General features: G+C 54.5%; 9 protein-coding genes across 9 annotated transcripts; 4 read left to right on the top strand and 5 right to left on the bottom strand.

Annotated features, from left to right (window-relative positions):
* Nucleotides 1-887: 887 nt before the first annotated feature.
* CTAM01_05377 (dihydroxyacetone kinase) lies at nt 888-2,750 on the top strand (the record flags this gene model as incomplete). Its single annotated transcript, XM_060521407.1, has 2 exons — nt 888-2,175; nt 2,254-2,750. The coding sequence occupies 2 exons, from the start codon at nt 888-890 to the stop codon at nt 2,748-2,750; spliced, it is 1,785 nt and encodes a 594-aa protein (XP_060384213.1).
* Nucleotides 2,751-3,316: 566 nt separating this feature from the next.
* On the bottom strand, nt 3,317-3,868 carry CTAM01_05376 (LSM domain-containing protein; the record flags this gene model as incomplete). Its single annotated transcript, XM_060521406.1, has 4 exons — nt 3,317-3,359; nt 3,420-3,499; nt 3,571-3,781; nt 3,846-3,868. The coding sequence occupies 4 exons, from the start codon at nt 3,866-3,868 to the stop codon at nt 3,317-3,319; spliced, it is 357 nt and encodes a 118-aa protein (XP_060384212.1).
* A 459-nt stretch (nt 3,869-4,327) lies between these two features.
* CTAM01_05375 (enoyl-CoA hydratase/isomerase) lies at nt 4,328-5,897 on the top strand (the record flags this gene model as incomplete). Its single annotated transcript, XM_060521405.1, has 2 exons — nt 4,328-4,459; nt 4,527-5,897. The coding sequence occupies 2 exons, from the start codon at nt 4,328-4,330 to the stop codon at nt 5,895-5,897; spliced, it is 1,503 nt and encodes a 500-aa protein (XP_060384211.1).
* A 1,932-nt stretch (nt 5,898-7,829) lies between these two features.
* On the top strand, nt 7,830-11,789 carry CTAM01_05374 (GATA transcription factor; the record flags this gene model as incomplete). Its single annotated transcript, XM_060521404.1, has 2 exons — nt 7,830-7,956; nt 8,020-11,789. 2 exons carry the CDS (start codon nt 7,830-7,832, stop codon nt 11,787-11,789), a joined length of 3,897 nt encoding a protein of 1,298 aa, XP_060384210.1.
* A 2,432-nt stretch (nt 11,790-14,221) lies between these two features.
* Nucleotides 14,222-15,637, bottom strand: CTAM01_05373 (phosphatidylethanolamine-binding protein; the record flags this gene model as incomplete). Its single annotated transcript, XM_060521403.1, has 2 exons — nt 14,222-15,033; nt 15,103-15,637. The coding sequence occupies 2 exons, from the start codon at nt 15,635-15,637 to the stop codon at nt 14,222-14,224; spliced, it is 1,347 nt and encodes a 448-aa protein (XP_060384209.1).
* Nucleotides 15,638-16,013: 376 nt separating this feature from the next.
* Nucleotides 16,014-17,053, top strand: CTAM01_05372 (ribosomal protein L4/L1 family protein; the record flags this gene model as incomplete). Its single annotated transcript, XM_060521402.1, has 2 exons — nt 16,014-16,209; nt 16,272-17,053. 2 exons carry the CDS (start codon nt 16,014-16,016, stop codon nt 17,051-17,053), a joined length of 978 nt encoding a protein of 325 aa, XP_060384208.1.
* A 4,124-nt stretch (nt 17,054-21,177) lies between these two features.
* On the bottom strand, nt 21,178-22,163 carry CTAM01_05371 (bZIP transcription factor; the record flags this gene model as incomplete). The annotated part of the gene is made up of 2 exons (XM_060521401.1): nt 21,178-21,302; nt 21,359-22,163. 2 exons carry the CDS (start codon nt 22,161-22,163, stop codon nt 21,178-21,180), a joined length of 930 nt encoding a protein of 309 aa, XP_060384207.1.
* Nucleotides 22,164-23,522: 1,359 nt separating this feature from the next.
* Nucleotides 23,523-24,044, bottom strand: CTAM01_05370 (uncharacterized protein; the record flags this gene model as incomplete). Its single annotated transcript, XM_060521400.1, has 1 exon — nt 23,523-24,044. One exon carries the CDS (start codon nt 24,042-24,044, stop codon nt 23,523-23,525), a length of 522 nt encoding a protein of 173 aa, XP_060384206.1.
* Nucleotides 24,045-25,332: 1,288 nt separating this feature from the next.
* CTAM01_05369 (uncharacterized protein) lies at nt 25,333-25,758 on the bottom strand (the record flags this gene model as incomplete). The annotated part of the gene is made up of 1 exon (XM_060521399.1): nt 25,333-25,758. The coding sequence occupies one exon, from the start codon at nt 25,756-25,758 to the stop codon at nt 25,333-25,335; it is 426 nt and encodes a 141-aa protein (XP_060384205.1).
* Nucleotides 25,759-25,765: the final 7 nt, after the last annotated feature.

Genomic DNA, 25,765 nt, shown 5'->3' with positions numbered 1-25,765 from the left:
ATTGGTATGTGGGCGGCAACAAGTGTACAGACCTCTATCCAGAAGAGAATTCGGGTTTACGATATACCCTACATACACATACATTTACATATACACACTCTATTTTCATGATGCCGATTTGTGCTCCGATGCTCCGTCGCCTAGACTTTCCCTTATCCTCATTTCCGGTATCGAGAGCTTGCGCAAGCGGTCATTACTTTGCCTCTCAATAGACGTGTCAGCCACAAGATGATGAAAAGGCGCTTGCAATGTATGAAAATTGAGAAGCCAATTCAGGCAAGCTTCCCACGGCAACAGTTGCTGTCATGAACCGGTTCAAATTTTACTCCCCTCATTTTCTTTTTAGCGTTGCGGGAGGTAAAAATCTCCCAATTCGTACGGTGCAGAAGAACATCGGCGAGACCCCGGGCGCTTGCGCTTGCCGGATGAGGTGACGTTCCCACCCCCGCGGGCCCCGCATAAGGTACATACCACCCGACCCCGCGGCGCGGAAGCTGTTGGGAGGAGGAGAAGGAGGACCAATTGAGGACCTAAAGGAAGTCATTGGAGAGACGTGAAGTTTGGGTGGGACGTCATGGTCGTCCAATTGCTCGGTCCCTTGAGGCCGACTTACATATAGTAGACTCGGGTTGTTCCCCCGTTTACCTTGTGAATGAGAAGGATGTTCTCTCGCTCTCTCCTCATCTCCCATCAACTACTACCGTCCCCCTCATATCTAATTCCGAGGATAATATTTGATTACTTGCCTCCTCCCCAACTTCAAAAGCACCAGTATTAGAGGTGACGTTGTCCAAGCTAGAGAAAGCGGTATCTTATCTGGGCATCACAACACAACACATCTCACCCTATCACCAGGCAAAACATATCCGAAGCAAACCCCCTTCAAAATGTCAGCCAAACACTTCATCAATGACCCAACCAAGTTGGTCAACCAGGCCCTCCACAGCCTAACCCTCACAAACCCAAGCCTGGCCCTCGACAAGCCCAACAAGATCATCTACCGCAGACCGACACCCGATGCCGCCAACAAAAAGACCGTCTCTGTCGTCTCGGGCGGCGGCTCGGGCCACGAGCCCTCCTTCGCAGCCATGGTCGGCCAGGGTCTCCTCTCCGCCGCCGTGGCGGGCACCATCTTCGCCAGCCCGAGCGCGGAGCAGGTCCGGACGGCCGTCGCCTCGCGCGTCGATACTAGCGCGGGCGTTCTCGTCACCGTCATGAACTACACGGGCGACGTGCTCAACTTTGGGATGGCTGTCGAAAAGGCCCGCGCCAGCGGCCTCGAGGTCGAGATGGTTGTCGTCGGCGACGACGTCGGCGTCGGGCGGGCCAAGGCGGGTAAGGTCGGACGGAGGGGCATCGCGGGCACGGTGCTCGTGCACAAGATTGCCGGCGCGCTCGCGGCGCAGGGCAGGCCGCTGGCCGAGGTCGCAAAGGTCGCGCGCCTGACGGCCGAGAACCTGGTCAGCGTCGGCGCGAGCCTGGAGCACGTCCACGTTCCCGGGCGCGCGGTGCCCAGCGGCGAGGAGGAGGGCGCGCTGCAGCTCGGTGAGGCGGAGCTGGGCATGGGAATCCACAACGAGCCGGGTTCCGGCCGGGAGAGCGCGGATCTGGAAGGGTTGGTGGGCAAGATGCTCACGCAGCTGCTGGATCAGAGCGACAAGGACAGGGCGTTTTTGAACGTCAACTCGAACGAGGTCGTTCTGTTGGTCAACAACCTCGGTGGCGTGAGCGCGCTCGAGCTCGGGGGCATCACGGCCGAGGTCGCGGCGCAGCTGGAGGGCAGCTACGGGATCCGGCCCGTAAGAATCCTGAGCGGGACGTACATGACGAGCCTCAACGGCCTGGGCTTCAGCATCTCGCTCCTCAACGTCGTCAACACGGACATTGGCGGCCCGAGCATGATCCAGCTGCTCGATTACCCGACCGAGGCCACGGGCTGGTCGTCGCCCATCCTCAAGGAGACGTGGGAGGCCAAGAACCAGGCCACGCGGGAGGAGGCGGCGGACGTCGGGCAGGCGACGAAGCCTAGCGATCTCAAGTACGATGCTGCTGCGGCCACCAAGGCTATCACGGGCGGTCTGCAGAGGGTCATTGCGGCCGAGCCCGAGGTGACTAGGTATGACACCGTCGTCGGTGACGGCGATTGCGGTATCGGTCTGAAGAGAGGAGCTGAAGGTGAGAGACAAACATGCTATCCGATCTAGATGTCACACCACACATGCACAGTCCGCTGACAAGCTTCACGCTCACTAGCAATCCTCAAGCACATCTCACAGAACCCCCTGACAGGCGACGCCGTCGTCGACCTCGCCTCCGTGGTCCCCGTCGTCGAGAACACAATGGACGGCACCTCGGGCGCCCTCTACGCAATCTTCCTCAACGCCCTCACCGCCGCCCTCCGCAGCCTGTCCCCCGGGTCCGCCGACGCAAAGACCTGGGCCGCGGCCCTGAAGCAGAGCAGCGACGCCATGTCGCGGTACACGCCCGCTCGACCCGGCGACCGGACCCTCGTCGACGCGCTGTACCCCTTTGTCGAGGTCCTCGGCGAGTCGGGCGACGTCAAGAAGGCGGCCGAGGCGGCGCGCGCGGGCGCGGAGACGACAAAGGGCATGAAGGCCAGCCTGGGGCGGACGGTGTACGTCGGCGGCTCCGGGTTCGAGCAGGTGCCCGACCCCGGCGCGTGGGGGTTGAGCTGCTTCTTTAGCGGGTTGGCGGGCCTGGAGGGTGAGGATGGCTGGGAGAAGCTGTAGAGATGGATTGCCGAGTCCGCAATTTCCAAAAGGGTTTCCTTGTGTATGGGGCAGATCGCGCCTGTTTTAGTAGTAATTTTCCTCGATGAGTGAATCGGATAATAGGGGGGTTTCGTGTGGTTGCACGAAGCTTGGAAAATCGGCAGAATGCTCAAAGAGTCAGGGAGAAAATGAAAGAACCCAATTGATCCATTTTGTCTTCAACGCCTATCTCATCCCATTTTGAAACAACAAAACCACTTTACCGTGGGTATTTATGCGAAACTTGTTTCCTTCTCAAGTTTTTGGTTCGTCCGCTGCTCTTCTCCCCCGCCTCTCTCTTAATTCATACGGTATGGCACGGTGAGCATGCGCCAAGTTGTCACCAAACCAAGCGCGCCTCGTTCACGGTCCCAATTCATCTTGTTGAGGCATATTCTTCGTATGGCCGGATAGTGCAGTCCCTTTGTTCTCCCCGTTTTCTCGGTTTCAACGTTCTTGTGTATGGCCCAGATGATTATCGTAGAGGGGCCGCATAACAAGACCAACACGCTCAACTCCTTCTCATCCGCGATTGTTGGATTTCTTCAGCTCAAGAGGACCAGGATGACGCTATCACCACGGAGAAACCTGTACAGGTGTTAGCCTCCAATTATGGGGGTACTGGGCATGCGGTGGGCGTAAACTGACATCTTGCTGATGAAGCGGTCCTTGTTCACGGGACGACCCTTCTTGCCGTTGGCCAGGCGCGGCGTCTCTGTCCACATTTCCTATAGAATAACAACGTCAGCCTCGCTTTTTGTGATTTCTGGCGACGAGCGAGAGTAAGAAGTTGTCGCACCTTGACGTTCTCCAGAACCATGTTGCAGTGTCTGTCAAAGGCCTTGACGCGCGCAAGGAGCTTTCGGTTGTTTCTGATGGAGATGAGGACCTGGGTGTGGCTGCGGACGGCGGTCTGGAGGATGGAAAGGGGTCCGGCGCTGAACTCGTGCTCTTCGAGCTGTGCGATTTCGTACTCGGTCAACTCGTTGCGCGACTTGGTGAGAAGCTCCCTGTTGGTTTACGTGTTAGCACAATGGATGGATATCCATACAGGGGATAAGGACAGGTACGAACTGAATCTTAGGATCGGTCGACATGATGGGCGGCAGTGTGGTGGGGATAGGCGTGGAGGGTGTTGATGTGGTGTGTGTCGCGACAACGTCTTTGAATGCTGGGCAAAGGTACACACAGCAAGGCTGAAAGAGTTTGGCAGTCTCGCGGCTCGCCGTAATGGCGCACAGATGCTCTGATTGGCCAATAGCTCCAGTGAGGTCGGCGCTGGAAAAAGTGTCCCCGTCCAAAAATTACAGGCGAAAGCTGCACTGGAAAGCTTGCAGCGATGCGCAAGGTTTAGTGGGGGTTTCTGCCGGGCGCACCTTGGTCAGTGCGCACCTCAACTGGCAGTTGCCAATTGCCTTACCGGACAGACCCATGGTTATTCTCGGCCTCGAATTTGACGTGGAGAAGAGCTTTGGAAAACCATTCCCGCGACATCACCTACATCGAAGCTCCTTTACCACCTCCCCTCGAGCGCATTGGCAGTTGGTAGCAGACAAATGTTCTCGAGAGCGATCGCACTTAGAGCCAGGCCGGCAGCGTTAGCTGTTCCTTGCCGGAGCTGCAGCAGGAGCTTCGGTATGCCTCTCAGAGCCAAGATCATCGGCGCGGAGGCCTCATCACGCGCACAAGTGAGTCATTCTATCCGTCTTGCTGTTGGTATAGTCGACGACGTTGACTAACAACCCCCTTCAACAGATGTCGACGCAGATTCCGAAAGGGTTTGAGCAGAAGGCCAAGGACGACCCTGACGATGTCATGTTCAACAGCAGTTACGGTCTGAGGACCATTGAGCTCAACCGCCCGAAGAAACTCAACTCCCTGGACGGAAGCATGATCCGAAAAATTCTGCCGAGATTGGTCGAGTGGGAAAAGTCGGACCTGGCGAACGTGGTGGTCATCAAGGGATCAGGCGAAAAGGCCTTCTGTGCCGGCGGAGACGTTGCCGCACTGGCAAAGTGGAATAAGTTTGAGGACGGATGGAAGCGGAGCGCAAAATACTTCGAGCTCGAGTACAAGCTGGACCACTACATCGCGACGTATCAGAAGCCCTATGTTGCCTTCATGGACGGTATCACCATGGGTGGCGGTGTCGGCCTGAGCATCCACGCGCCGTTCCGCGTTGCCACTGAGCGCACCATCTTCGCCATGCCCGAGACGACGATTGGTTTCTTCCCCGACGTTGGCGCCTCATTCTTCCTGCCCCGGATGGCCGGCTCCATCGGCACGTACCTCGCCCTGACGAGCGAGAGACTTCAGGGCGCCAACGTCTTCTATTCTGGTGTCGCCACCCACTACCTCCACTCGACTTCTTTGCCCCAGGTAGAGGCCCGTCTTGCCGAGATTCGATTCCGCGACCACGACTCACTGGAGAAGCGCCTCCAAATCGTCAACCAAACCCTCGAGGAGTATGCCACCGGTCTCCCCCACAACGAGCCCATCCTTCTCGGCGGCGACCTGCGCAAGGCTATCGACCGCTGCTTCAGCCAGAGCAACATCGGTGCCATCATCAAGGCTCTCAAGGCTGAGAAGGGCTCAACGAAGCAGTGGGCCGCGAAGACGATCGAGACGTTGCACAAGCGGTCGCCTACGGCCGTCAACGTTGCGCTGAGGCAAATGCGCATCGGCGGCACTTGGTCAATCGCCGAGACTTTCAAGCGCGAGCACAAGATTGCAGAGAAGTTCATGCAGCAGGGCGAGTTCACCGAGGGTGTGACTGCGTTGCTGATTGAGAAGAGAGCCCCGGTGTGGAAGCCTGCTACTCTGGAGGAGATCAAGCCTGAGATGAACGTCACGGAGCCCTTCTTCGAGTCCAGCGGAGAAGACCTTGGGCTGCTGAACGACCGGGACTACAAGGAGTACCCGTACACATACTTTGCTCTGCCGACCGAGGCCGATGTACGAAAGGTCGTGCTCGAGGGCCAGCACACGCCCGAGGAGGTCGTGAAGAAGCTCGCCGCCTCGAAGAACAACCGACAAGGTGTCGAGGCGGTAGTCAAGGAGATTGTGGACCGTAAGGTCGTCGCGAACAAGGAGGGTCGCGCGGTCTGGCCCGAGGAAAACCAATAGATGGTGTTGGGATATGTCACCGGGACAATTCCTAGGCGTGTATGATACTGTAGATGCTTTTGCCATGTATCTGAATAAATTTCACGGGTTGTATTGTGATCCGTTATTGACATTCGATGGACTGCATGGCTGTGTTCGTTGTGAAAGTGGAGATCGTGAGCTGTGTTGATTAAAAGCTTCATCATCTGTTCGTTGTTGAGCCTGATTGGCCCAATAAGTTTCGCATTCAGAAATGCTGGAACCTCGGTGGATTGGAACTGATACAGAAAAGTTGGGGTAGCGATGGCTTCGTGCTGATAGGCGGGCCTGGTATTGTTGCCTGCACGGCTGTGGTGGTTGCTTCGAAATTATCGGAGATAAGATGAACCAGCTATTCCGTCATACAAGTAAAGTAAGGCAAGCTTCCAGCCAGGCCTTACTTTTCATGACAAACTTCTTAACGTGAAGAGCGATGACTGTGGCGGATGGGCTTCGATGGCTTCGCTGTAATAGGTTAATGGCTACTGGTTGCCGGATGAGAACGTGGAGTCATGGATGCAAATACCATGGTAGCGCTGAAAACCTCTACACTAAGAAGAGATGAGGTGGATGAGTCGGGAGTTGGAAGGGGGGAATGAATGAATGATCGGTCTCTCGGTTGGACGGGCAGAACTTCGACCCTGTCACCCTGGTCCGTGAGATTGATTGTACGGACAACCCAGGCGAAAGACGGGAAGAGTAGAGGAATAGAGAGAGACCTCAGGCCCAGGCTTCAAGAAGTGGGCAAGTATAAAGAGGGCCCCCGGCCCCCCTTCGCCGTCTTCGGGCAGGAGAGCAAAGAGCAGCTTGCATTTCTCCCCTACCATTTCCCATCATCTTTTGTAAGTTCCGGTGCTTGGTCCGCCCTGGTCCTGAGCCGCCGGTGTCAAGTCCCGGTTGCAAGCGCAAAGTCCGACCAAGAAGAGGCAGTAGCAACCGGCTGGTCAGCAGGAGGACGAGGCCCCACCCGCACCCGAGAACCTCAGGAAGCGAGGAAAGAGGGGACCCACTTACGGCATTCACACAGCAACCGCCTCCAGAGGCTCCAGAGGCTTCAGGGGGGGTCACATCCGAAAATTCAGCGGTAAAGGTCTCGGTCGAGCACGGACCATCACCGGAAGCCCTTGGAGACCTTCCTCCGCTCTCCCCGGTGGGCCACTCAAGTCGCGGACGAAAGCGTGCACAGCGTGTTTTTGGCGCGTTCTGGATTCGGTGCAAAAGCTGGGTTCGCGCTAAGAAGCTAAGCGGCCCTTACCCCTGGTCCAACGTCACAGCACCCCCTGCTGGTCTAACCCGCTTTGGGCGGCCTGTATTGAGACTTCCTTCATTGCGTACCTTACCCGTTGTATTCTTTTCCTACCTTACTTGTACACGCGACAGACTTCACGTCTTTCTTCCCTCATCGTACTATCCGTCCCAGGTTACAGTTCTTTTTTACAAGCAAACGCTTGAGCCTTTTCATTGAGCTGTCCAGCATTGAATTTGAGAAGCTTCTTTACTTTTTCAACTCTGCACCAAAACAGCGAGGCGTGCGTTTGTCTCAGAGCTGCTCTCTAGTCGCGCATGGGCTTTAAGTGGTTTGATCCACTTCCCAAAAACGCGACTTACACCAAAGCCGGGCCCAGGACGCGACTTCCTTCACGACCACGGCCATGATACCCGCCCCGCGCTTTACGTGACGCCTGCACTTTACCACTTTAACCACTACAACCACCAATTCGTAACCCACTCTCAACTCCCAATCCCTCCACTTTCTTTTCCTTTTTTCCCACCCTTGGTCACCGCCCAACAACTACTGCCGGCACCACTCGACTCTGTCGGCAATACCTCTCTACCTATTCGTCTTTTCATATTCGCCCGTCACCTCACTTTCGAACTGGACGAACACTCGAGTCGGTGACAGCCTCGCCTACGATGGCGTCGCCAATGCCATCAGCACCTGTGGGTAACTGGGGAGGTAACGGCCAAGCGATGCCACCACAGCCTCCTTCTGGCCCGGCAGATATGGATGATGCGGGTGTACAGATTCGAACCATGGGCCGTGAGTGCTTCCCGTTTTGTTTCTGCTCTGGCGTTCGCCGGATATACTGACTGGGAGATGCAGTCAAGGTCATTTACGCGTTCGCCGACAGCGGCGAGAGCTTCCTGGCGCGACACTCAGAACTACTCACCGTCCAAACAGTACCAATCGACGAGAAGACCACAGTCGGCATGGTAGACTTGAAGTTGTGTGCCCAGGCCGTTGTTAAGTGCAGCCCTGAGCTGCTGAGCGACGCCACCCGCGACTTTGCCGTCTACGCATACGACTATTCAGAACCCGATGAGCCATTGGTCGGACAGGGCTTTCTAGGATGGATCATGAACAACACAGATGGCAAGAGGATCATTGGTCGCACCACCAGGAATCCCCTCTCGGTCTTTAGCGGTGGCGTCAAGGAGATCTTGGAGATCAAACTGAAGCTGAAGCCAGTAGCCGCCATGACACAACCGAGATACGAAGTCGAACCTAGACCAGACGCTCGACACTCATATCAGCGCTCTGAAAGCCACATGAGCGTCGAGATACAACCCACGAGACACAACGATGGTGCACTCACGCCCAATAGCCATGCCGAGTGGGCCAGCTTCATGCAGTCAAATCAGCAGATGGGCAACCAGCAACATCCCCAAAATGTTGCATCCCCTCACCACCTACCCCAGCACCACAACGAATTCCAACACCAACCACAACCACCACCCCAGCAACGACAACAAATGCAACAAAGCAATTCTTTTGCTTACAATGGGCCCCCGCAACAGCAAATGCAAAATTCACAACTTCAACAGACCATACCTCAACCGCCTATGCAAAATTCTGAAGGGCCTAATCGGGTGGCCCCTACGCTTGTTGACACAGCAACCGAGACTCAAGTGAACCCACCATCGAGACCATCATCCAGGGCTTCAAACACATCAAAGAAATCAAGATCTACCGGACGACCGCGTGGTCGCCCCCGAAAGCAGCCGAGAGCTGAGACTCAAGGTAACACGTCGGGCTATGAGGATGGAACCGATGGCGACGATGGTCCAGCCAAGAAGAAGAGGGCAACCATGACCCAGGTCACAGGCAACATCAATGCCCCCTTCGGTGGCGGCTCTGGCCCTCTCCGCGTCACAGCAAGCACGGCTGGCTCCTTGCGAACCTTGCGACCGGCCGGGATTTCTCAAGACCCTTCTATGGGCTCTCACATGCAGGATGTGCCTAGAGCCCCAACACCCGTCCCCGACAGAGGTCCCTCAATGCCACAGGGTGGCAAGGCCACGAAAGGTAGCAAGTTGCGTCGGCAGTCGACATTGAGCCAGGCCGCCACGCCTCCTAGCCAACCCCAGTTTTCCGAACCGCCCTTTGCCATGTCTCCGAGTCAACAAGATGGCCGTTCCCCAGACTCAGAGGCCGTGTCTCCCAACTTTTCCGAGGATAGCCCTGCAGCCATTGGATCTTCACCGCCTGTCCCTCGTACCACCAGCTTTGTGCGGTCAAGTCCGCCGGCGTCCAGCCCGATACTCCCCCCTATGCGAATGCCGATGCCAATGCCACAGCATGATTCTGGCTTTATGAGCGGCGGCGTTGACGACCTTTTCGATGGCGACATTATGAAGCCACTCCCGAAACCCGTTGCTACTGCACCGAAACAATCCAAAGGGCGGAAAACGAATCGCAACGAGACCAAGGAACAAATAGATGAATCCGGTATCCCCATCCAAGTCTTTCAGCTGGCGGAGCATGTACCCAGCGAAATAGATACTGCTCCGAAGATCCGGAAGCAACTCCCTCCCAAAGCACCCACTTCGACGCCGTCGACAGAGCCATCACTGCCACCTCTACAGCACGCCGTCAGCGAGTCCAACATGACAGTGCCTCCGCAGCCTGCGGGAAAAGAGCCCTCACCACAACAAGAGGAGCCGGTTGTGGTGATAAAGCCTGATGTCGACATGGACAGTCAAAGTGCTCCCAGTTTCGAGGCCCCTCGGTCTGAAGATAGCCTCGACATGAGACTCGAGCAACTTGTACAAGCTGTGCAGGATAAAGCACCCGACGTAGTGTTGCCAGAGCCTTCGACATTGGCTCCTATCGCGGCCGACGTCTTCGCTCTTCCTTCCGCACCACCATCTCTTTCTCGGTCTACTTCAGAATTTTCGCAGGCACTTCCAATGGTCCCGGCCAGCGACCCGATCGGCCCTATCGCATTGTCAGCTCTCCCACTTCCAGATATAACCTCTTTCTCCGAAGCGCCTTGCCCGCCAAGCGACGCGTTCCAACCCCCGAGATCACCAACCCAGGCTCAGAAGGCAAACAAGAACTATGTCAAGAAGAAGGCCATTAGAGAAAAGCTATTGCAGGCCATCGAGAGTGGGCAAACCCCTATGTACTGCAACAATTGTGGTGCTATTGAGACTCCCACGTGGCGCAAGATTTGGTCTCAGGAGCATGAGGGTGTCCCCGAATTCACCGAGTTTTCAGATAAGCCTGGCAGAATCACTGCCATCCTGGTCTTGGAGCGAGATGATGAAGATAAGGTTACCAAATACCAGGTCATCAAGAAAGGCCTGGCACCTCATGAGGACAAGTCAGAATGGAAATGGCATATGCTTTGCAATCCCTGCGGTATTTGGTTGTGTAAATGGAAGGCACATCGGCCATCGGAAAAATGGGAGAAGGACAGATCTCGCCTCAGTCAACAAAGACGGCCTCGGGGTACTGGGCGAGCTCCTAGACCGCCCAGGACGAAGAAGTCTGATTCGGCAAACCCGCTCAATCCGACGTCTGAAGCTTACTTCACTACGGACCCCATCGGGCCCGAGGATCGAGGCATCTCACCCATGGATGAAAGCAGATCTCGTGGCATCTCACAGGTCAGCAATGCCAACGAAGCTTCACAGCGTTCAGTCTCTCAGCTATCGATGTCTCAACCGCCTGACTATCAGGGCTCACGGCCAGCGTCGCCCGGGCATGCCTCCAACCCAGGATCTACCCACTCTCGAGGAAGCGGTACCGCCAAGAGCCCAATCACCCTTGACAACGCCGACGTGGTGCAAGATATGGGTGGTACCCGACGGCTCCTATTTCCTTCACCTCGAAAGGAAGGCGTTGCTAAGGTCCTAGGTGAGGTTGCCGTCAACGTCGTACAGACTGCGCCGGAACTCAACGTCTCAGCGGAAGCTGCACAAAACAAGGAGTCCACCGACAAGTCTAGCAAGGATGAGGCGCAGAAGGACACCGGGTCGAATAAGGAGAACCTGGCTATTCCTGATGATGACCTGGAAGATCTGTTTCGGAGCCCCATCGCTCGCCCATCCACGCCGCCCCCTCGGGAAAGGCCTGCTAACAGCGGCCCCTTCAAGACTCCCACTCGGCCGACACCCAGCCACCGTCCCATCACTAGAAGCGTCACTAGGAGTGTCTCACGATCGTTGAGGTCCGGCGATGTGCTCCGATCCCCCATGGCTATGCGCCGCACGCCTATGCGGACTCCGCGGTCGGCTAGAGGCCAAATCCGGAGAAGCCCTCGCCTGCATCATGAAGAGTTCTCTCAGATGGAGATGGCCTTGGAGGAGTACCTCTCAAGCCAACCGGTCGACCACCAGTATGACTCTGATATGCTGGAGGCTATGAACCGAGCATTGGCGGAGTCTATGAATGCTCCTGGTTCCAGTTTTGATATCACCAGTATGATGATGGATTCAGACTGTCAACTCGAATTCGGTGATCTGTTGGATTCGCCATCCAAGCCGACGCCGCGACAGGCTCGGCAAACGAATGATTACGAGGATTGGGAGACGTGGGAGAAGAACATGCGTGAGCGCCAGGCGGCAGATGATGCCGCACGCGACTAGATACCCGGTGGGAGGATAGAATGGTCATGATGTTTACTACGAGGGATTGCAGTGGAAATTTTCACGAAAGCGCGGGACATGGATCCACGCAATACGCGCAGCGTCGCCACGTGTCGTATGATATTTATTGGTTCTGAGGGAGTGGCATTATAACAGCGCGCCTGCGGGCATGAGATATATGGGAGAAGGCGTTTCGGGGCATCATAAAGAGGATGCCTGGTGGACTTAGAGTTCCAAACACCGGCCTTGGTGCCATGGTGATGAGTCACACGTTGCCTCTGCTACCTTACTGCATTGATTCAATAGTTTAAGATGAGGCCATTGGCCTTGTCACAGCAATACATTTGTTAATGACATATTTACGTCTCATTCGTGACAACCCCATGTTGTATTCTTACCTCATAGTGGCTTACACCGTTCCGTTATTACATATGACATGCACAGCTTCAATCTATTTTTCATAATTAACCGAAGGATGAATAACACCAGTCGTCGGTAGATAGACACTTTCGTCAGTACTGGCGGAGAGCGAGGCGCAGATTACCAACATAAACTTCAGTTACTGCAGTTCTTCTAAGCCCGGGTGGGGACTTGTATATTGAAAATTGAAAGTCCACATAAATACCAGTAGTATCATCTAACGACGTACGGTAGTACTGCATGCACGCCCGAAATCTCTGGGGTTAATGTGCCAAGTCGAGGTGATGGCTGCCTACTTTGTCTCTTGGCGGTATCTCAAGATCCAAAGTTCCTAGTGTAGCCTACCTCGCCTGTCGAAACAGCTGAAAAAAAAAGGGTAAGCGCAGAGGTGTGTCTCAGAAGTGCTAGTTCAAGCGCTCCTGTCTAGAGTCGTATCGAGAATCCCACTGAGAATTGCGTTGAGAGTCGTCAGAAGCAGCCATATCAAGTTAAACACTAAGTCATATCTCGAAATATCAGCAGAATCGATTCTATTGGTAGTCGCTTGGACTCGAGAATGGAGTCGATGTTGAAAATTCGCCCATTAGGAGTTGAGTGATGACAAGCAAGAGTTATCAATGAAGTCTTGTTTCTTTTTTGTTTGCCTCCCTTTTACACACACACACACACACACACATTTACCACAGCCCGTCACTCTCGTCATTCATGAGTGACCTCTTTGCTATTTCCAGGAAGAAATAAATGCCCGATGTAGCATCGAAACTTGAAATGTGAATTAAGAAGAAGCAGAAATAAGTCATCGCAACCAAAAGGAGCATATAAAACTATACTCCAGACCCATAGCAGCCGATGAGGAGCATCTGAGATATTCATGCCTGATGCAAGTCTCAACTACTGGAACCAACCCAAACCCGAGCACACCTAGTTGTTGAAAAAAAGCCGACCGCTCGACGTGCTCTTTGGACCTGAGGGAAACAATAGCCTCTCGCAGTTTGAGTTAAAGGACATATTTCCTCTCTTTTGACGCCACTCTTTACACCATGGTAACGAATAATTCCTTTGCTACCTTTAGAAAAAAACGAATACTTGATGTACTTCTTTAATCAGGGGAAGTAGTATATTCCTTCATGATCAAAACTTTGGTTCGACTGTTGTTCTCATGGTTAATATCAATTGCATCTTCGCTCTTGTAAACCATTGCTCTTCACGCTCATATTTATAAACAATCGCTTTACTTTCATGGACCGCTACTCCCCACGCACGTATTCATGGAGAATTACCTCACTCTTTTGAACCACTGCTCCTCGCGCTCTTATCCGTGAACGACTTGTTCAACGCCCCCGAGAAGATGTGAACGTCCGACGTGATAACCAGAGAGATAAAGCCTTGTCCTGCCCAGATCTGATGTTGGGAAGCAGCTCCCCAAGCGCCAAAGGAGCGGAGAATCTACGATGCGGCCCTCGCTAATGCGCCCGGATCCCGGCACTGCAATGCTAAGGCTGGTTCTACAAAGCCGAATATCGAGATATAGTTCCCTAAGCCCCCGAAAGATCGGAGAGAGTCACGTTCACCCTGGTGCCTTCGTCCCCGAGTGTTAGTATCTCTACTGGATGACAACGACTGGCTTATGTTTGCTGGTGTAACGTCAATCATCTTCGAAATATACATCGATTCAGGAGAAGCACACGATCTTCAGCCCAACCTTTCGTCTGAATATAAAAGTAGCGAACGATTAGGGACACAGAGCGAGGATAATGGTGAGGAGGCCGAGGATCCGGAGTTGACAGTAGGTGATCTATAACAACCGCGCAGCCATGAGACTGCACCCATCTACGGTCAGGTGATAGGACATAAAGTACACGTATTCTACACATTTTAACAACACCGCACTTGCTTCCCCGATTTTCGCTTCCAGCTTCTTCCGCTGCGTTACATCCCGGCTCAGTGGTGGTTCGGCCGCCCGAGTAACCGTGTCCTCTCTGCTCTTATAAACACGCACGACGCTGACTCCTCTACTTCCTCCTGACCAAGCCCTTGGCGTTGGAGTACCCCTTGATGCGCTTGGTGTACTTCCACAGATGCTTGTACTTGGCGGTCTGGCGCTTGGCTTCCCAACCGCGGGCCTTCTTGGGCTCCTTGAGCGAGAAGACGCGCTTCGGACGGAACTCAATGTCGGCGCCCGGCACACCGGCGCGCTCCATCACGCCAGCCGTGTTCTCGTCCCAGATAGTGCGGAAGATGTTGAAGCCGACGGGCTTGAGGTTGAACTTGTCGCGGTACGACTTGAGGGAGAAGCCGTCGCGGGCCTGGTAGAGCTTCTTGAGCTGGGCGGTGTCGAGCTTCTGGTCACCCTGCTCGAGGATAAAGATGGAGAGGCGGTGGTAGGGGGAGCCCTTTTGCGCGAAAGCGGGCAGGTAGGGAACGGCGAGCTGGGCCTCGTCGCGGATCTTGGAGAGCGGAATGGACGTTGCTGTCGGCGAGACGGGGATGTTGGCGGCGAGGTAGTGGCAGCGCTTGGTGAAGCCGTCGGTCTCGACGGAGGGTATGTCCGAGTCCATGATGACGATGGAGACGAGACGCTCGCCTGCCGTGAAGGGGGTGATGCGCAGACGCGGGGGCACCTCGGAGATGTTGCTGGGGAGGATCTTGCCAGGGGGGACCTTGGAGCGGCGGAAGAAGAGCTGAACGTCGTAGGTCGGCTTGATCTTGGGGAGAATATCGGGGATGATGTTGAGCTGTTGGATACGCTGCTCAATCATCTTAGCCTCGTAGGATTGCCACTTGCGCTCGGCAAGGAAGCGGTAAATGGGTTTGCTCATGTCACCTATTCCAGAAGGCACATTAGCACTCAATGCGCGTCTCAAGCATAGAAATGGACGTCATGTATCCTTACCGAGCCCATCCTCGAACCGCCTCTTGACAGCGGGATCGTTGATATCCGCCAGAATCTTCAATCTCTCGACCTGCTTTCGCAGACTGGACAGCCTCATCTGACGCATCCTCTCTCCTCCCCTAACCTGATCACCACTCAAGCCCTCCAACAGCTTGATCGCCTCCGTCTCCTTCACAATAGCACGGAGCTTCTCCTCGCGATCAGCGGCGAGGATCTTGCGCGCCTCCTGGAATGCCTGGTAGGGCAGCTGCTCAAAGGGGATGTTTGAACTCGTGCGGATGGCATAACGGCGACGTCTCGAACCAACGGGCGGTGTGCCTGCCTTCCACAGATCCTTCTCGGCCCACGGCGCGACGGCCGTGTTGGGGTCCAGCTCGACGGGGTCGACAGTCTCGGGGCGCTCGCGCGACACCTTGTACACTTCGGCGGCAGGGGCGGGCGTCGTTGAAAGACTTCTCCGTATCGGCAGGGGCGTGGCGACTCTGTTCAGGCATCGGTGGAGCGGCCGGATGGCCTGCCTACACGACGATGACATCTTGGGCTGTGAAAAGAGAGGGGGGCGTGGTGGGTTCGGTAGGTGGTCGTCTAATTCCCGACCAGAGCTTCTGAAGGAGGTTTTTCAACAGAGCTTCACGAGTCTGCTCTGCGGGTCCCCATAATTATTTTTCCAATTGAACGGCGGAATATCCCGCCCCGGACAGGGGACTGGAGCTCCCATTGACAAGCCACACAGCGTGCACGCTGCAGGTACGTACCGGCAATTGACGCTGTCTGATTGGTAGCTTCCTTCGACAGGACGGGCCAAATTTTCGTGTTTCCTGCGCAAAGGGTTGCAGCTCCCGATATTCTAACGCATCGAAGGAGCAGCCCATCGAACATCGCGAACTCCCCTTGCGACGACCGTATACACAATGGCCGGCAAAGGAGTCAGGAGCCTCGGAGAGGCCATGAGGGGGCTTTCTCTCTCATCGACGTGCAGGAACGCGAGCCCTGCTACCTCCTTCATCGGCTCATCCAGCTTTACGAGATCAATGGCCACCGAGGCGCCATTCCCCGGCATCACAACCTCCGTCTACAGCACATCTAAGCAGGCGGAGTGGACACCAAGTACGTTCTACGGAAACATACTCCATTCTTCAAAAGATGCAAGCCCTAACACCCCTTCTTAGCCACATCCGTCCCCGTCACAGTTCACGCCTTCCCGACGCTCGAACCCCAATCCCTCGAGTCCTACTCGACGAAGCACCTCTACCTCCCCCTCCGCCGCGACCTCCTCCATCTCGCTGTCGTCTACGAGGGCGATTCTACCCGCCAGGGTACGGCCAGCACTAAGACCAGATGGGAGGTTCGCGGCTCGCACAGAAAGCTACACCCGCAAAAGGGAACCGGCCGCGCCCGCGCCGGCACGAAGCAGTCGCCCATCCGCCGCGGCGGAGGTGTTTCCCACGGCCCCAAGCCACGCGACTTCAGCACCTCACTCAACCGTAAGGTCTACGACGTCGCCTGGCGCACCGCCCTCAGCTACCGCTACCGCCGCGGCCAGCTCATCGTCTGCGAGGACGGCATGGAGCTGCCCCTACCCCAAGACTTCCTCGCCCTGACCGACGGAGGCTTCGTGGGACCCAAGATTGCGGAGGAGTACCGCCGCAAGTGGATGATGCAGGTTCTCGAGGCCAACCAGTGGGGCAAGGCTCACGGCCGGACGCTGTTCATCACCAACGGGGACAGGCCGAGGCTGGAGGAGACAATGGAGACCGTGGGAGACCAGGGCAGGTGCCTCGGTGTTCACGATGTGGATGTCAAGGATCTGTTGGAGGAGGGACGCGTGGTTGTTGAGCGCGCGGCGCTCAACGAGATGATTGAGTCGCACCAGAGTGACTTGATCAGCAAGATCTTCATTGGTGGTACTTTGAAGCGCGGCCCGGCCATCGGTGGTTCGATCATTTCATAAAGTATCGAATGTGCTTCGAAAAGGGGGAAAGGGGAAGAAAAAGAAGAAGAGAAATCTGTCGATGTATGTAACACCAATCAACGAGGAGATCTTCAGGTTAGAAGGCGCCTCTCCGGCTTGTAGCAATAGAAGGCACAAATTGCCGTTCACTCTGTAACCTATTCTAAGGGAAAGATGCATTTGCGGATCTGTGTGGTAAAATCGAGTCATCGAATGAACACGGACGAGTGTGTTATTCCAGATATCAACTATTATTTCCAATAGCGAATAAATGCTTGCGACAGAAAAAGACTCTGATCTGTTGATCCAAAAAGGGGCCAGATGTCTAGACTTTGGAAGTTGATAGGAACTTGCGCATATGCGCAGTTGCAATGAATCGAATTGATGCTACCTCAACGAGGGGCTACCTGAGCACCTTAAGCTGTCACATACTTGGCTAAGTTGCATAAAAGTATCAACACCAAAGTTGCGACTTGTATGTTACCCTTTTCCCCTTCCAGAAAAGGCGATATGGACTAAGGTGGTCTGTAGAATGCATAAATTCAACAATTCGTGTGTGTTTGCGTATGCTGAAACCAAAAATGGCAATTGCTGAATATGGCTTTTTTTTCCTCTCTGGCGACTATGGGGCTGTTGACGTCCGACTTGCCTCTATTCGGAAACCTGACACGCCATACTGCGTCGTAAGAACCTGGCAAGAACCCGGGGTCTTACTGTGTCGCCCCCGACTTGAGTCGAACGGAAACCCACACGCGCATATGCACGCTCAGTCAGCCGAAGAAAAGACGAGACAGAACAGAGATACCCAATACGGGTGGAAAAAAACGACGTGAAATCAAACCTCGTGATTCCAGTACTCCGTCCAGTATCGCAGTCCAGTCCGCATCTCAAAGGACCTACTTCAAAGCAAGGTATTTTTGAAGAGCAAAAGTATTAGGGTCAGTGAGTTAGACCACCGGGGAACGCTCCGGGTATCTTCCAGCCCCATATATCTCCCATCGGGTAAAGTGGAGCGAGTTGCAATCAACCCGGCCCGAAAAAATCGAAAATAAAAAGGGCGTTTGCAGGTTTCCCGCGCCGCCGCGGCCGCGCTGCACCACGGCGGAGCGAGACGTACCTATCGGGGTCCATGCGCCCCAGCCCTACGTCATCACAAGCAGGGGCATTTTCGTCCTTGGCCTCACCCACTCTCCCGCCCCGTCAGTAAGTCGTCAGCGAACATCCACCACCACCCACCCGCCTTACCTCAACTTAGAGTTTCCGCTGTCCAAGGCAAACTACCTTGCCAGAAGCCCGCGGGCACCACCCCTGCTCTGCGTCGTGTTATACATCATACGGTAGATTAAGGTACGGACAACTATTTTGCCTCATGTTTTGACGACCTTCGGTATTGTATCCGTCTTTTAGATGCCAAATTTGAGGGGTGTAGAGTAAGTCTGGATGTAGTCAGATGTAAGGCACGGCCTTCGAGATTGGAGTAAGAACAAACTGCGTCAATATGTGGCACCTTCAAGTTAAGCAAGTCTCGAGAGACCAACATGCAAAAATGTCATCCTCCTTCTCCTCCTTCCTCCTCGAAGAATGGAGCCCTGCAAGGCTGGACCAGATCCCTGCTTTCCCGCCTTGATGCCTGCAGGAGGGAGTGGAAGCAACAACTGAAGCACCGTCGTACAATACAATAGAGTATTCCAACCTGTGTTTGCTAGATTAAATTATCCATGGATACTCCCTCTTGTCCACTTGTTCTCGGCGACGGTCGCCGAAACTCGCCGCACGCGACCTGACAGGACTCAGGTTCCTCTATATCCATGAATTATAGCGAGAAAACAGCGGGTCGTTGAAAGAAGCGTTTTGAACGTTTTCTCCTGTGTAATGCTAATTAGTGTAGTACCTATTCGGCGTGGCGGGCCGTCCAAGGGATGGTTGGGCTGGATTTTGGGGCCGCTGCCGGGTACACCTGCCCGTCGTCCTAGCTCCCCGTACCCATCATCCCGTATTTGGACATTTGGGGGCTACCAGTGACGTAGATATGTGGTAGTTCAGACTTCAGCCCAACGAGAAGGAGAGAGGTCCTTGTATGACCATTGCATAGGTACCTTAGACTAAAGAATGCTATTCTACTTGACTTGTTCATCACTCTTGTTCCCTCTCTACATCAACCTCTACTCACCTCTCATGCAATGCCATGGGCGACATCCCCTCCCTCCTGGAAGCAAGTGAAATCCCCCCGGAAGACGACTAGACAAGGTCCCCTTCGACCTCCCCCACTTCGCTTCTCGAGGCCACTGCTGTGGTGTTGTATAGTTGTCGTTGCGAATGGGGAACCCAGGGAATCGACTCCAAGGGGGCCCGTACTGACGTAGTGCAGGTCAAGCTAAGGTACATCCTGTAGCTACCTAAACCTGACGTAGGATCCCGGAGCAAGCTCCTCCTCCTCCTCCTCCTTCTCCTCCATGCCAATTTCTTCTAGTTGATAACCGACTTGCCCTCACAGCATATCGAACTGGTTTTTTCTGTTCCTCTTTCCTCCCCTTTCCGCTTCTCTCTTTGCATGGCGGTGTGCCCGTACTTTGGTACTGTCGCTGAAGCTGCCTGCCTGCCTGAACACACTTCCAAGTAACACCAGGTACACCCCCAAGCTTCTCAGGCAAGCTTCCCAATTCTCCTCCGACGGCGCCAAGATCTACGGGAGAAGGGCTTTGATACATACTACCACTTAGTACCAGCGCGTCAGTCTCCATGGCAAGGTCTTTGGGAGCCTCGATCTTCTTCAACCGCCTACTCACGCTCTTGTTCCCGTCTCACACCCCGCTCCTTCGATACGTCGACTGCTCTCGACTTCGCATATGTCTCAGTGGCTTCAAACCCGATCTTCAGTCCGTCTGTTACCTATCCCCCTCTATCCTCGAACCTTGTGCCTCCATCCAATCCCTCGTGAAACCGACCGGCTTCCCAAGGCTTCGCCTCGTCCTCAACCTTCAACTCGACTCTCTTAACACCACACGCGCCAACAGCCGACAAGGACATTCATAGTGACCCATATTCCACCAACAAGGATATCGCATCATGCTCTTGGCAAGAACTTGCTCAAGCTCATTAGAGCCCACGACCCCTGACACCGATTACCCCCCTTCCCCGGAAGCGAAGTCGAAAGCTCAACTCATCCCACCCCAGCACCACTACGACCGACGTCGAGAACTCATCGAATACGAGAATACGAAACCCGACGTTCCCTGCTGCCAACGATCGTTGAACACCTCTCATATTTTGCTCGACCTGGGAGGATGAAAGTGGGGAAGTGTTTAGAGGAGATCGACTCCATCGCCAAACTTGCCTTTCATCGACACCCACGCAGACGATTCGATGAAGTGTATTGGAGAGAGAAAAGATATCGAGAAAAAACATGAAGGAACGGCCGCATACTCAACGTCTCGACCGTCCAAGATACGGCAAACGACAAACTCGTCACCGCCGATGACAGCGTTCTAGCTCGCTTGTTTGGACCCGCCATAACAACACTCTGCGAGCAAGCTTCTCACGGGTAAGCTACAGATGGTCGGCTGGCTCTGCCGTAGGGCTCGAACCAATGTTCCGGCCGTTTGGATATCGTCTCCATGTACCTATCCACGTCGTACTACCACTTGGGAGAACGGTGTCCCAAGGGGCTCCAGGGGTCAGCGTCTTGCCCCATCAAACATCCTGTCTGAGCAGGGCCTTACACCTCTCGCGTAAGATCATAGCATTTGCCCAGTGGCTTTGCGCCGAATTTTCTTTGTTCATATCGTTATCTTGTGTCTATCCGAATCCCCTATTGCTAGTTTGGTTTGTGGGATTCTTCACCTCAAAAGATGTACAGCCCAACTTTCCCCCCGGGTATCAGGTCGTTTCCCCAGCTCTGGTCCGGTAGCTGGCGGCTCAACTCCTCCGTCTGGTCCCTTGTTGTAATTATCCTCCCAAGTCATTGATCATAGCATTGCTATGTCCTCGAATCCATCCGAACTCCTATTCTGGAAGCCCCACTCAAGATAGTGAGAGCTTCTTAATCATGCTGTGCCCAGAAAAGCTCAGCTTCTCAAGTTTTAGCGCCTTGCTATCCATTCCACATCGTCGCCAGCCACAGCGCTCTATGCGTGGTCGAAAGCACTGTCGGGCATATGGTCGTAGTTGATATCGGCATCACTTCCAGATCTCGATGACAGGCTCGTCATAGCACGCTCTGAGCGGGCAGGCGATATCAGAGACATTTGACCTGGCATCAATCAATACCTCCAATGCTGTGTCGTGGGACAAGGGGTTTTTTCTTACTGTCAATTGACGGTCTATAACCTCCCCCAGTGCCGAGTGGCCTGTTGCCAGCCATGCGGCTGGCATCAAGACTTTGCTTTTTTACACGCTCTGCGCTCACCTGAACGAATCGCCGGGCTTCGTTATCGAGCCATAGGTTGATGTTCGGATCATTGCAATTTGCGTGCGACATGAGCTCGTTCTTCATTCTCGTAACTTCATCAACCAGTCCATTGTATTCCATCTGCAGCTGTGCATGCTGGTTCTCCAGTCCCTGTTTGGTTTCCTGAAGGTCTGAGACCCACTCCTTCTTCTTTTGGCGACATTTGCTCGCAGCGACGCGGTTCCGTTCGAGGAACTTGTCTCTTTTCGGGTCTTGGTCGTTCTGCTCCGGAGCTTTGCCTTTCCTTCCCTTCTTCCTGGGTGGGCTGGCATCATAAGGGTCCGCTGCTCGACTCGGCTTTGACGGTCGAGGCTGCGTCGAGATATTGGCGTCGACCCGCGCACCCGATTGAAATGTTGAAGCCGGAGGTATGTTGAGTATTGTCGGCCTATCTTCGACGTCTTCTTGCTTCGTGTTGTACTGTGCTTGGCCATGATGGCCGTAGAATGAGGGCATGCCAGTCACCAGTGGATCCCAGGCACCCGGAACAGCCATATATACGGAAGGGTGGTGTGCCATGTTCTCCGATGTGTCACTGTCTTCCGGTCGGACTAAATCGAGCGAATCTAGAGGTAGTGTTCGTGGTTGATCGCTGGGGAAGTCATTGTTAGTCGGTGTTGCAATATCAACCGCATCATTGAAGAAGCTCGGAGGGGTATTCATCGTCCAGGTTAAGGACCTCGCCAGGTCTGGCGAAGGTGTCGAGCTCAAATTCTGCTGAAAAACGGTGTTCCAGTGGTGGGGAAGCGTTATCTGGTCCAAAGTAGGACAATGAACGTTTTATCGTGCGCTGCTGACCTACCCAATGCGTAAAGACTACCAAGTGGTTTGCGTGTGACACTGGCTCTGGGCTTGCTGACTGGATCGAGAGACAGTACCCAAGGGACCGATAACGACGCCGGGCAGTACGAGAGGGTAGAACAAGGCAAAAGCGAAGATCGCGGGCAAGAAGGTGGAAAAGCGAGAAAACACACGATGAAGAGTTTCGCCAAAAACGCGGACTGATATCGACGCCTGCGTGTACTTGGCGATGGACAAGACCCGAAATTGGCTGGGGGGCGCGGTGTCAACGAGGACGTGTGGTGGCTTCGGGTACGAGAAGGTGCTGCTTTATTCAAAAAGCGAAGCTGATCCTCGTCGAGACCGAAAACGTAGGAGGGCACGCTATAATGCCTAATGATCAGTGTCTGCGTTTGGCAATATCAAAGAAGGTGTACACAGGATTAAGAAGAGGTAGTATGAGGGAACGATGGATTAGGATTGCGACAGGTCAATGATGCGGATGGAAGTGGGTGACTCGGTGGAGCCGGGAGACAGGCATCATCAAGAGTAATTGAGAATACCTTGATATTGTGTAGAAACGGAGGGGTCGCTTGTAAACGGGGCACCGTATTCGCACTCTCCCACACGCAGAAAGGCAATACCACACGCTGGCCCGAAAAGGGTTCTGGGATGGAGCGACAGGGCGAGGAGACGTACGTTACATAGAAGGGTAAGGTCGGCGCAAACGGTAAAGACGGGAGGGGCTGGTGAAAGGGATGTTGCGATATATCGCTGAGGACGGGAGTCTGAAGGTACTGCGGGGTTCTCAATGAAGGTTTGAAATCTGCGTACCACGGATGATTGGGGCAGCTGATCGCGCGTCAGTGAGAAAAGTCACTGTCGACGATCTGGAGAGCTGCCGATCCGGACAATATGAGAGCAATACGGTCGAAGCAGGCCGGCGACCGGGCGTTTGTTGACGGGAAACGGTAGGCAGAGATCAGCGGAGCGCCGTTCCAACGAGCCGAAAGACTGCTAACGAGCCGGAGCGTACGGAAGCTCTCGTGGTTCGAGGAGGAAGCGGAAAATGATGCACCCAGCTAGACAGAATATCGATCAGTCGTAAAACTGAGCTTCGAGTATTGCTTTGTCGATGTCGGCGAAGAAGACCAATGTCATGACAGTCAGCCTATTGTCGTTGTGCCGGTTGCAGCGTGGTGAGAGCGCGGCAACGTCTTGTCATCAGCCAGACAAGGATGCTCAGGTGGTGGTGGTGTGGGCACTGGGCTGGTAATGCTTGCAGTTTGATGGGGCCGTCGCAGTCGCGGTCACACAAGGAAGATGTCGGCGGGAGGGCAGGGATGGGTCGGAGGTTGCCAAGCAAAAGACGACGGAAGCAGAGCCGGACGAGATCTCCCAGGTTGTTGGAGAGAAGAGAGGGATGGTGATGCTCGGAGCCGTGTTGAGGATCGAGGCCAAATTGGCTGAGGCGAATAGCAGCGGAGTAGGCTCCGGCAATCGATCAGAATGATGTTCAGAGCTAGCAAGCTGTGACAGAGAGGAGCAGAGGTGGAATCCAGATGGAGCGGAATTGACAATGGATGTGGGATCAAAGAGGCTCGGTGTGGGCAGGTAGGAGCTTTTCTCAGGAACAGACAGTGTGCAGGTTGGGAAGAGGGGGGATGAGAGACGGGGATGGGAAGTCGTCGTCGGTAGAAGGCGATGAACGGAAATGGGGGGTGGGAATTTCAATGGCATGAGGTACGGAGTACCGCATACCATACATGAGATGGGCAGTCGGGAAGGACGGGAGCTTCGACAATTGCATTGCCTCGAACACCACATTTCTACTTTCCTCAACAGCATTTTCCCTAACAATTGCCTTTAGCTCAGGCTCCAATTACCTCACGCTACCTTGCTTCCAGTTAGCTCGAAGAGGGTAAGGCAGGTAGGTATCCGTAGAACATTCAGAACTGAGAAAAGCAGTTAGGCGAGATGGTGCATCTACCTCAGCTTAGCTAGACTGAAGTGTTGCTCCCTCGGCAGAAGCAATCACATTGGATCAGGTCAAACCAAAAAGCTAACACACAGGCACCTTATCTGTCAGACACGGGCAGACACCCAGTCGATGGTAGATGTACACATGCAGCGCCAATATCAGCACCGGTTCCAGACTTCCAGCACCACCATTGCGACCATTTGAATCTGTAGCTGGGCAACTTCACTCGTTAACCTCCCTTGCTTTGGGTACGTACGATGCACCATACACTACATGAATTCACCTCAGCTTACCTTGGCTGCGCGACACAAAATGGCGGGGTAAGTAAGGTACCTAGACAGTATAGCTTCTACGCTAAGCACTTTTTGCCTCTCAGACAGTGCCATAGCTGTGCAGTGTAGCAGAGCTGGATGTTAATAATTATCGCAGATAATTACTGCTGGACAAGCTAAGGCAACCAGACCTCCCGAGTCCCCGTCTAAGCTTCATCCAACACTTCGTCTTCAGACACAGACACACACCCACCCGATCCGACCCCTCTGCTGTGCAAGGTCATGTAAGGTTGGCACCCATTGGATGCCAGAGACTGACGAGAAGGCAGGCACGCCGCACATTCATCAAAGTCACTAGGTACCTACCCTGCCGGCCCTTCCCCCCTCCCACCTCACCTTGTCCTTCCTGGGTTCGCCATGGGGCCGTTGCCTTGGGGGCTAATTGTTGGCAGAAGTTGGAAAGCTGCGACCAAGTCCCTGTTCTTTCGGATGAAAAACTCCGGAGAATAATAAAGATAATGGTAGGCACCTACGCTTCAATACCGTCGCCGGTTGCCGTTTGTCATTGCATTACAGTCCTCAAGATCCATATTCTTCCTTACGCTTCTTTCTTCTTCCCTTTCTGTACGACACACCGGCGACCGAAATGGGCCCACGGCGCCGAACTGCCTTCATAACCCCTTGAGCCATTGCTTGCCAGGGAAATACACGGACGACCGGGGATGAGGGGACGCATCGAACGGTGTGTCAGTGCCTAAGTTCGAGCTAGTTGCAGTTAGCAACCTCAGAAGAGGCACATTCAGCGACGCATTCCAGACGACACTTTGCCCAACTTTACCATAAAGGATACTCCCAAAAAAGCCATGGAATCCAGCCCAAGTGCCCACCAGGGACCATGGCCGGTGCGGGTGAGGGCACAGACCAGAGAGCGACTTGGAACAGCGAGGAGTGGGTGTGAAAGTCTGGGAACAGCAGCAGCAGTGCAGGACCAGCGACCACCACCACGACCATCAAGACAGATGGGATGTGACATTGATGCTGTCCGGGAACCAATGGAAAGTGCTCTCGGTGGAAGGTCCGGGCGCCGGGTTGAGCTTTCCTTCCACCATCCATGCCACCTAAATCGTCGCGGCCCCGCCGTTGCCAGCTTCCTGCCTGCCCAGGGCCCTGCTTGCTTCAATCCTTCCTGGCACTTGCACTTGCTGTTGAGGGTGCGGCGTGCCATGGCCCAT

The sequence above is a fragment of the Colletotrichum tamarilloi genome, assembly GCF_030869305.1.
Source record: "Colletotrichum tamarilloi strain Tom-12 chromosome Unknown Scaffold_13.1, whole genome shotgun sequence".
Lineage (NCBI taxonomy): Eukaryota > Fungi > Ascomycota > Sordariomycetes > Glomerellales > Glomerellaceae > Colletotrichum > Colletotrichum tamarilloi.
The sequence above is the reverse complement of the archived record's forward strand: the minus strand, read 5'-3'. Positions and strand labels throughout refer to the sequence as shown.